We start from the raw sequence: 11365 nt of genomic DNA, 5'->3' as shown, positions 1-11365 counted from the left end.
TTGCACAAAATTAATGATTTCAAAATAAACATGCCCGTGGGGGCAGAGAGAGTTTTAATGAGGGAGGAAAATAGAATGCAAGCTAGCAAACAGTATGAAGCAGGTGGGAGAATGATTTTATGTTCTGTTATATATAATATAGATTCAATATTAACCTCAGTCAGACCCAACAGCTAACAGCCAGCTTCTGTCAGTGAAAATGTACCACCCCAACCCCATCAGTGGTAAAGGAGATTTTATCACATCTTTATTGCAATATTACTAGGAGCAGAAGGCCCTCATCTTGCTTCAGTTGCAAGGCTGATGGGCTCTGGAGCCACCTCTGCTGCAGAATAATCACTCTTAGCGTGGTGGTTCTTGTTGCCAAACCCCCAAAATGCAGCAGCTTTCAAATCATCTTGGGCCATTAATTTCGAGAACTCCTCGTGGTTATACTGTAACGAGGATTTTCCACCAAACTCAGTCGGAAGATTTTCCACATCAAAATATTCCTTCATCAGCTCCACACTGTCCTTGTTCTTTGGGTACACAAATTTCACCTTCTGGAATGTTTTAGGATCCAAGAAATACTTGACCACCTGCATGGGCAGACGCAGAAGAACTCAACCAGTGACCCCCAAAAGAAAAAGAAAAAGAAAAAGAAAAAGGTCGTGACTCAAAGCATCCAATGGACAAAAATAAAAATAGGCTACTTCTCAATCTTGCTCTATGATTGAGCACATTGAGTAGCTGTTGCCTTGTGCTGCAACAAGAAATTGAAAATAGAAATATAAATCAATGGTATTCTAAAGGAAAACGATCTACAATTCAAAAGGGAATGGTCAAGATCATTTCGCCATCAATTTAACAGAAGTAACGAACCCTTTGGCCATCCTCCTCCTAAAAGCTATTGGGTAGCAACAGCACCTACATATGCCTTAAATATATTTGCATGATCTTTTTTTCTAGACCCAAAAGGCTGGAATAGTCTACATTTGTTTAGCAGTCGAATGGAATGGAAATCCAGGATGGTCTGCACTACCATCATCCCTTGCATTTCACACATTTTCTATTAGTAATGATCAGCATTTATTTAGCTGTTAGAATTTTAGCAATTTCATGTAGTTGTATGTGGTAATAGCTTTTATTTTTCTTCTTCCACTTTTTTTTTTTTTTTTCACTCTTTTTTTTTTTGTTTTAAATTTTCCCACAGATCGGTGGAATTTTTTTGTGGAATTCATTAAAAACCAGAATGCAGAGAAGGAAAGCAGAACCACAGACCTTCCAGAATGCTTCAAAAATCCGCGGGGGGTTGTAGAGAAATGCTATAGCTAGCCTCTCCGGGTAGTGGTTCTGTAGAATATTGATGGTATCTCGAGCAGATTTGATGGGCACACTAGTGCTCATTGACCAACCTGTGAAATCTATCAGCCATGCCATTTGTTCTTGTCCCTCTGGAAGATTAAGGATGGCGTTCTCTATGAGGTAAACAAGATGTCGCATCTGATTCTCGAGTGAGGTTGTGTTCTGCAAAGTAGGCAGTAGAGTTGAATTACTTTTACCCACCAATGCTCCACCCTCAAGGAAACTGTAGTAATATAATCCAAAACAAGACCTACCTGTTTTCCCGGTCTCAATATGAGAACAGTTCTCCCATTCCTATCATGAAAACTAGCTCTAAATACTTTCCCAGTCTCACCTTCAACTGCAACCTCATGCTGATAAGGAATTACAACATGATCAGCGTAAAACCACATTGAAGTAAAAGCATATGTAAATAGCATAAATGAAATGAAAAGGAGCTACTCATTGATATAGGTTAGTTTTCCTCAATTTTGAAACATTAAGCTTGAGTTTGATTTAGGAAAAATATTTGGAAATAATTCTAAAAGGTACTTTCTATCACATTTGTAAACCTTTTATCTGCAGGAAATTTGTATCAACTTACCCAGCTAATTTCCTCAGGCTTAAACGTCAATCTCCACTGGAGTGTCTCCTCCAACATTTTCTTTGACTTGTCTATGTTCCAGTTTCGAGCTTCCAAGTATCTCCTCAGGCATGCATCGCTGCAATACTGTAAACTGCGTCCAGATAGTGGTCCAATTGCAGCCTTGAACTCATTGACCTGCATATATAAATACACATTAGCAGAACATTGCCTCAACTAGGTATCCTTTTAAGTGAAACTGTAAAGAATGCAGCAATAGATTGAAATTTTTAACAATTACAATGTTGTCCTGTTACTGACCAAGCATGAAACAACTCAAAGTTTTAAAAGGCTCAATCAAGGTTGGCCATGAGACTCGCCTCAACATGAGGCATGTGAATGCAGAGAGGCTCAAACAGTCAAACTAAAATACCAAATCCCAAAAGGCCAATGCATTACACGCTAAGATTTGCACATTCGTGCAAAAGATACACCTTTTTGGCCTTCTTAGTTGAGGCTTACATATTTTGGATGTGTGATTCTCGACTTATTTTGGCTAGAAAATTTTAACTACATGCTCATATAGAAAATCATAATATGAGTGGAAAATGATAATTGAGAGTTGTATCTAAGATCTTGAAAATGATTTGAGCTTTGTAATGTTACAGTTACCTTGTCATGATTGATTTGAGCTTTTGTAACATTATAGTTATCTTGTCATGATTCACGTAATGCATTCAAGTCAGCATTTTTTGAATGGTTATGTTTGATTTTTTTAATATATATTTTATTTATGATTTTCTTAATTTTTTCTTTGTTTTATAAAATGTATGCAATTTATATACATATTTTATCTAAAAGAAAAATTCTCAAAAGGCTTATGCCTCACCTCCTAAGGGTTACATTGAACAAAGAGTTAAGAGTCTCTAGATACAATTCTACAAAGGATGTAGCACAAGATGGAGTGCAATTGCCAAAATAATGGTGGGACAAACTCAAGCAAAAGAAGTTCCAAGGGTTTGTTAAGAAGTTGAACACTAGAACTTCATCCAAGACTTGGCAGATGGATAAACATTTATCATGGCCTGCAAATTGGCTAGTCAGAGGATTGAATTCTGATCCAAAATCAATTAGCATCTACATTAACATTTATCATGGCTTGCCAGTAGGCTTGCTGGTGGATCGAGTTCTGATCTGACGTTGGTCCGCATCCAGTCAAAAGAGTTTGATATGGTTTCAAGTTCTGATCAACTAGCCTGATTGAGGTCTAAATCCATTAGGTAATTAATTAAATTAACCAATCAAATTTGGATCTATACTGATTTTCTTGGATAATAATCTGATTTGGTTTTGGCATAAATAAATAAAATTATGTTTTGTATATGTATTCATATGGGTATATTTCAAAGGGTTTGATGAATTTTGAGAATGATGAAGGGACATTTTTTTTAAGGGTTGTAGTTTTTTTAAATTGACGGTTTAGATAGTTTTTTATGATGATAATACATAGACATGCTTAGTTTCTCACTCATCAAGCCAACTAATTATCCTTGATAATTCATACATTGGACGGATAAATAGGATCCAAACCCTAACAAAAACAGATTAGGATTAAACAATGAAGTTTGTTTCAGGTTAATCGATATTTCAGATTGAGTTTTTGCTTAACAAATTGGATTAGGATATACAATGATCTCATCCATTTACACTCCTACTTACACATCACTAGTTAAATTTTACGATTGAGATCTAGCAAAAGGCAATCAGTGGAACTATTTTTGAAGTTCTGTCAACTTAATCCCACAAGTACATAAAAAATGAATAATATCAACGTGTTTCCATGAAAATTTGCATCTTCCATTACATTACCTTCACCTCAGGCTCGACTACATCACTCTCCTGATTGTGATGAGAATTACTTCTGCGACGAAACATACCGACTACAGTCAGTGGAAATTGAGTTCTACCTGTAGGAGTAAGCATCATGTAAATGGCAAACACATACACGTTAGGCAATCTTGTACACTGAAGCAAAAAGAAAATGATAGTAAGACACTTAAAATATACTAGAACAAAATAAAAATCATGTTCATCAAGGTTATGACATGGCATCCCATGATTGGTTGTATTATCAAGATCCAACTGGTCACCAGATACCACATCACTCACGGTGGCATCCAGCAGTTTAGACCATGTGATAAACAGTGTTCCCAAGAACAAAAGGCATGATAATCACCATCATGGACAAATAACCTTATTCAGCTAGCTATGCTTGCTATACCACTGTTTAACATGCAAAGATCACTAGAGCACATAAATATTAAAAATAAAACCACTACTAACAACTCTTCGCAAAGCAAATTTTATAATAGAAGATTTTGGTCCACCATAAGTGATTTGTGTGCAACCATGCAACTTGGCTGGGCTAAACCCAAGCTAATGAGTCAATAGACTAGCAGAAGGGCATAAAAGATGTCCTCCAAGGGGTATATCGCGGCCTTAAGAGGCATACATTGAACCTTTGAGATTCCAAATTTTTTATTATGAAACTGAACCTTTGGTTCAGTATTGTCTTCATATATCTCTTGATTTCTTTAGAAATTGTTGAGATTGAGTTGATGGGCATACCTGGTTGAGTCTAGACTGGGTTAATGGGCATAACAGCATTGACTCTTACTTCATTTTTATGAGCTTGGAGTTTGGATCTTGGATTTGGACAAAATAGGATACAAAATTATTTGCCCAAACTATAAAAATCCAAATCTAGACTCTGAAATCCATGCTCTGGAATACAACCTTACAGTTAGGGTTAGGATTCCCCAACATTAACTCTCACTTTACCAATTGTATTCAAGATATGGGCTGTTCAATAGGGCATTTGATGCCTCCAGACCCAAATTCACCCTGCCCTGCAATTCACCTGGCTAAAGCAGGAACTGAACTGTAAAGTACAAAAAGAATAAACCAGAAACAGAGAACACTCCCCGAAAGCATCAAAACCCAGACATGGCATATCTATTACATTCAAACAATGTACTTGAAATAATAATAATAATAATAATAATAAAGTATCATCTAGAACCACCAACTGACCATAAGTCCATCAATGGCTAGGAATTTAACCACCGCACCAACCCACTAAACGTTACACCAACACAAGTAGCACCCACTTGATGAAACTTTCTGCCCATCCCCCCACCTCTCAACAAAAAAGGAAAGAGAGAGGCACCCTCATTTCTTGCCTTCCAGAAAAAAAATTAAATAAAAAAAATCCAGCCCTAAAGGAAGGAGAAAATTGTTAACAACATGACACGGGAGGTTGTTTGTTTCACGAGAACGTATCGGGTATAATGACTCAACCAAAGCCCCAAAAGAAATACGAAACAAAAAGAAAAAGAAAAACTTAAATCGGCTAAAGCAGATTGTTGGGGAGGATGAGAAAAGCTTTTTCGCTTTCACACGTTTCCCTGCCATTATTATTTTCTGTGATAAACACAGTAATTAAAAATCTGGAGTTTGAACTAGCTCTGGTTTCTGATGGGTTTCGCGGCCAAAATTATTGATTAAACATTATTAAATTAGACAGCACACACAGAAGCTTATGCAACACAATATTTACGTCAGTAAACATCCGCAGACAGAGCAACTGTAGATCCGAAAAGGAATGCAGCAGTGCCTGTACCCTTCTTTCTGTTTTTTTTTATTTTTCATTAATCCCAAAACAAAATTCAAAACAAAAACCCATATGAGGATCATCCCCAATCAGAGTTTCCTGTTCGAAATTCAAGAACCCACCAAAAAAAAAACTCGCTCAGCTCAAAATAAAATACCCAGAAAAAAGTTAAAACAGGGAATCAAGTTGAACGCACCAAATGAATCAGAACAGGACCGCCCTTAGCCTTCCCTCTCCGCCGTCCTCCGCTGCGCTGGCGGAGGTAGAAGTCTAGTCCACCGTGTGACGCCTCCTCTCCCTCTCCCTCTCTCTCTCTCTCTCTCTCTCTCTCTGAACTCTGAAGACTTGGAGAAGTTTTCCTTGAAGACTTGGAGAAGTTTTCCTTGAATTAAACAGTAGTGGACACTAGCAATATTCCAGGAAGAATCCCTCTTATGATATCCAGACACGACATTTTTTCTATGGTCCCCTCCAAAAAAAAAAAAATTTGTTTTTTATTTTTGCTTTTGTATTTTTGTTTTTTGTTTTTTGCTTTCGCTGCTGAAGGAGAAATTTCCTAAAGTCTCTCCGTGTACGGATGGCATCGGACGGTTTGGTAGTGCTAATCTTACAGGCTGTGTCCTACTGGCTAACTGTCAAGACTGGGAGAAAGAGGTAATGGAAGCAAAGAGATTTTTTTTAGGAAGTAAAATGTAAGAAATTTTTTTTTATATAAAAAATAGAAAAAAAAGGAAAAAAAAAAACAAATTTTTCATAAAATTATTAAAACTAGGTATTTTTCATAAGAATTTTAAAATTAAAATATGTAAGTATTTCAAAAAAAAAAAATCCATAGAAAAAAATTTAGAAAATAGAATTACATAAATAATCTCCTCTTGTATTTTATGTGTTCTTCTATATTGTAATTATGAAGATTAATTTCTTTTATTTTAATTATGCATAAAATTGTTGTATCATTAGGATTAAGGCAAAGTCTAATCATTAGAAAAAATATTGGGTATCATCGGTACATATCAGCATTCTAATTGATACCTTATAAACTAATAGTTATTTGACACCTCTTTTCTTCATAAAATTTTGGTATTCAAAATTTTCTTCCATACATAGAATTTGTTTAATAATGAATTCTGGTTATCGAAACAAATGACCTTTAAAATCAATTGGTTTCTTCTTAATATCCCTATTAGGCAAGAATGAGTTTCCTTTTTATTTTTGTTTAGAGTTAAATACTTATTGCAACTTATGTTTAAAAATAATTAATTTTTTTTCCCAAATTAATTGATTTCTAGGGTTAGTTTCTTTTTTTCTTTGGCATAATCTATTAGTTCCTGTAGAAACATGCCAAATAATTAGTACACTCACAACTACCATTTTCGATGTTAGTGTAAGTGATCAAAATAAAGCATACTTTGAAAGTTTTTATTCTTCACATTTTTTGTGTTTTCAAAGAACGTGCATTAGTCATGGGTCTTGTTTAGCCTTTTTTTTGCTTATATATAGATAGTTATTTAATGTATTTTCTAAAATAAATGAAGTCATTAGCCACATGATATCTATATGAAAGTTAATTGACCCATTAAAAAAAGAAACTCCATAAAAGGGAACCAACTTCATATATTGGAGGAAATATTAAGTATCATAATTTTAAAAAGGAAAGAGATTTAAAATATATGTTGTAAGAATTAACATGTAATAAAAATAATAACTTAAATTAAATTAGTGAGACAATTACAAATAGAGAAGTCGAGGCGTGACACGATCACTGTCTTTAAAATCAATTTCGCGCCTGTGGAGAAAATTTCTCAGTGCAAATAGTCACAACATGCGTGGTCTATAAGATTACACAGTCAGGCTTGGGTTTGTGTGCACTCATGAACTCCAAAGCTTTATGAGCTAATAGTATATGGTTATTCAATGTAGAGGAAGGAAAAAGAACAAGAATAAGATGATAAAAAAGAAAATAATAACAAGATATCGACTAGAGACTACTACTATATTATGGAGAGACAAAAAAAAGTATGTAAGAAAGAGAAGAAATTTGTTTCTTTGGGTGTGTTTTCAAAAGGGTTGGAGGTAGCTGTTATAATTGGTGTATTCCCAAGAGAGGGGGTGAATTGGAATTTTAAAACTTTTTCACCTAGGTTGATCTATGCAATAACGGTATGTACACAACCTAGGATCAGTTTATACAATTTCCAAACGCGTGGATAAATATACTGTGAAAATTAAGTCAAATGCATCATTCACCCATAACATACATGTGCGGTAAATATAAAATGCAGAAATATAAGCAAACACACGATATGTTATCGGGGTTCGGCCAACTGTGCCTACGTCCCCGCCTCAAGCTCGCAAGCTTGAGGATTCCACTAATAGCTCACTTAAGGGTGGAGCGGCACCGTTTACAATCAGGTCAAATTAACACAGGGCTGACCTCAACCTTAACCAGGTCAATTAGAGGGGCTGACCTCAACCTACACGCCTTAACAGGACGACGCACCTAACTTTCCTAACCGAGTCTAAGCCAATCCGGGACTATTCCAGGGCTAGTCTCCCTCTTCAGGCTTGTGCCTGGAAATACAACAGTATTTGAAATACAATGAAATGGTACAATGAAAATGCTTTCAAGTAAAGCAGATGTGTACCCAGATACGCGCAATCACAAACACCACAGTATGATTCAATATGTATGCTCAATGTGGTCTAGATGGTTCAACTCTCAAAGTATTTTCTATTAGTGTAATGCGTACGTGAGAGTGTCAAACAAACAATCTTTGTATCACAAGAAATGTTCAATAAATAAGTTCACACAAAGATGTCTAGTCTCAAGTATTTCAATCAACAGGATATTTCAAGGATGTGAGTATCAAATGAAATATGAGCTCGGTTTGCAAAAGATGCGTAATCTTTGTCTTTAGCAAATAATATATAAGTGAAAGAATATTGTAACAAATACCACTATCTCATAAACAAATATCTCTTCAAATATATTTTTCAATACAAAGCACACTAGATATTTGAAAATGATTTTGAATTGATTTTGTAAACAAAATACTATAAGATCTTCTCAGGATATTGCAATGAATGTGCAAGCTTAGAAGATCTAACATTGTCTTCTTAGGATAGACTTATCAATAAAGTCCCATAAGAATCCTTAGGTTTTGCTCTCTAATAAAATCATGCCAAGTAAACAAAATAAGGAGAGCAAACCTATTCAAACAAACTCAATCCACTTACAAATGATGTAGGCAATGATAGAAGGCAAGCTTGAGTGAATGAGGCCCAAAATGAGTAGAATAGAGTTTTTATTTTTCAAAGAATTCTTCCCTAATCAAAGTGGCTAATCTCACTTAATTTTCTCAAATGAACTCATATATATAGGCAAGGGAGAAAATATGATCGTTGGGGACCTATTGGGTATTATTAGAAAATTTTAATGATATTTAAAGCATTTTAACCCTATTTAAAAAATATTAACTGCGGTAAAAAAATCAGGACAACCCGAGAGGTCCGGTCGACCAGAAATGGTTCGGTCGACCAGGACTCAAATGGCTCGGTCGACCAGGGGACTTTTGAACTGAAAGGCTCGGTCGACCGGAGAGGGAGATTTCCCAAAATTCTGAGTTTCGGTCGACTAGGGCATTTTGAACTGCCTGGTTCAGTCAACTATACCGCTGGGAATTCTCCCGAGGACCCTTCGATCGACCAGGTAGTTGGAGTACAAAATTGGTCGGTCGATCGGGAGGTCAAAATGTTGACTTCCAGGTGGTTCGGTCGACCGAGGTCAAATGAACTACAGGGTCTCGGTCGACCGGGACCTAGGTCAATGGTTGACCTAGGGATGGTTCGGTCGACCAGGCCAAGAATGAACTGTTTTGGCCGGTCAACCGAAAGTGCACCAAGTGTGCATTTCGGTCCCGTATTAACACAATAAAGCCCTATTTAAGTGCCTAGCAAATATATGTGAATATGTATGTGTCCTAGGGTCACTCGGGTCCAAAATAGAGACACCGAAAAAAATCCGGTGTCAGTACACCCTAGGGTCTTTCTAAGGTCCTTTCTCATTCATATTTTGGTTTGAGCTTATGTAGTAAATCATACATGTGATGTGTGAGTGAGCTTATTACAATCCAAATGCCTACTTACTATTACAGACCAATATAAATATATTACAATGAATATGATTTGGTCTTCAAGCTTTTCTTGCTTTATGCACATCTTGATCTTATCACCCTTAGTTCCTGCACAACACCTCAAACGCTCATTAGATACAATGAGTATTTGTCATAATCAAAATCGGGCGTGACCAATAAGGTCAACAGTAGCCTTTTTATAGGTTGCATAAATGAGTAATTTCCAGCTTGTTATTGCAATAGATTAATAATATTTGACTATTCAAATACTATCATTAATATCTAGATATTAGAAGACATTGAAAAAAAAACTATTGCCATTAATCGACAAAATAAAGAACTAAAAATTTCTAAAATTTGAAACATCTTCAACATATGTGTCACTTGATAATTGGTTTATTGGGTACCAACTAGGATGTTGATGTGATACTCGCTCGGTAACCAATATTTTGTTTCAATAATTATTCTAGATAGAAAAGAGTTTTTGTTATAGATAGCATGCATATATGGAGTTTTTTTTTTTTTTCCTGGTTTATCATTATTTTAAAATAATATATTAAATAATACTCTCTTTGTGAAAATATTTTCCAAAATGACGCTCATGTAATCTCGCTGCTTAATCCAGCGAGATTTGCCGTGTGTCAAGACCAGCTTTTTTCCTAGACAAATCTTGCTGGACCAAGTAGCGAAATTTTTTTGTCACACGTTAACACTCAATTGAGCTACCATTTAAATTTTTGTGCTTGGTCCAGCGAGAGTTACTGTGTATTCAATTTTTTTTTATTAATAATCCAAAGAATGTCATTTTCAAAAATCTTTTTAACTACAATTTGTAACATGGATTGTTTCAATTTTTTGTGTTCTCCTTTTTTTATATATTTATAATAATAATAATAATAATAATAATAATAATAATGAATTAAATTTTTGGAGCAAAAAATCATTTTTCGAGTGCTTGATCCATCTTGTTCAAGTAATTACATTCATCTTTGATCTTGTTTTATTTGTTTTTTTTAGCACTTATATATGCTTCTCTTCTCCTAATTATTTAGAAAAGTTGAAAGCTCCAACCTACCTTTAGACTATACAGTCTGGAAGTCCTGAAACTACATCTCTTATTTGATGTGGTCTTCTAGATTTGTACGCTATGTGTGTATGAGATTTGTTTATTTTCTCTTTGGCTCATATGGTTCATTAACTGTCTTACAGATATTAAAGAAGTTGCAGCATTGTACAAAGATAATCTTTTAGCCTTACTAGCATGTTGAAATCTCCAAAAAAAAAATTCCTTTTGTTGCTTGAATCATTCGCCTAAATAGAAACAAAAATATGGCTTGTAATACTTGATAACATCAATATCCATATCCTTTGGATCTAAAGTATTAATGTTATCAAGTATAAAAAGGATGATTTGCTTATCAATTATTTTCTTCATTTATCTTAGATTAATCTTCACTCATTAGTTAATTAACTTTTTGATTTAGGGATGGGATTAGTGAATCCCAGTTCAACCAGGTTTTGAACATTGAGCTGGATCAAATTATAGAGGTGTTTGGCAAAATCTCCTTTTAAAAATGATTATATCCATCTATGCACCTGTTCATAGAGCACCTGTTCAAATCCATGCAACTACTAAAAGAAAATAATTAAAAT

The 11365-nt window shown here is 35.0% G+C and overlaps 1 protein-coding gene across 2 annotated transcripts; it reads right to left on the bottom strand.

The window, feature by feature from the left end:
- Positions 1–6065, bottom strand: LOC131163013 (phosphatidylinositol transfer protein PDR16). 2 transcript variants are annotated; one of them, XM_058119690.1, is made up of 6 exons: positions 5776–6065; positions 3776–3873; positions 1928–2104; positions 1599–1697; positions 1261–1506; positions 1–578 (listed from the first exon to the last, which is right to left on the bottom strand). In XM_058119690.1, the coding sequence occupies exons 2-6, from the start codon at positions 3839–3841 to the stop codon at positions 279–281; spliced, it is 888 nt and encodes a 295-aa protein (XP_057975673.1). In that variant the 5' UTR covers positions 3842–3873; positions 5776–6065; the 3' UTR covers positions 1–278. The 2 variants fall into 2 exon arrangements, with proteins under 2 accessions (XP_057975673.1, XP_057975675.1); XM_058119692.1 differs by having other exon boundaries at positions 3776–3827; positions 5776–6003.
- Positions 6066–11365: the final 5300 nt, after the last annotated feature.

This window comes from Malania oleifera, chromosome 8 (assembly GCF_029873635.1).
Source record: "Malania oleifera isolate guangnan ecotype guangnan chromosome 8, ASM2987363v1, whole genome shotgun sequence".
NCBI classification, from domain to species: domain Eukaryota; kingdom Viridiplantae; phylum Streptophyta; class Magnoliopsida; order Santalales; family Ximeniaceae; genus Malania; species Malania oleifera.
This window is presented reverse-complemented; position numbering and strand designations above follow the sequence as displayed.

What these genes read in the sequence shown, in the direction of transcription:
- LOC131163013 (XM_058119690.1), bottom strand. Translation starts at nt 3,841, where the DNA reads ATGTTTCGTCGCAGAAGTAATTCTCATCACAATCAGGAGAGTGATGTA. An exon ending in TAGTCGAGCCTGAGGTGAAG is followed by an intron (nt 2,105 to 3,775) that starts GTAATGTAATGG and finishes TTATATATGCAG; the next exon opens with GTCAATGAGTTCAAGGCTGC. An exon ending in AGCCTGAGGAAATTAGCTGG is followed by an intron (nt 1,698 to 1,927) that starts GTAAGTTGATAC and finishes ATTCCTTATCAG; the next exon opens with CATGAGGTTGCAGTTGAAGG.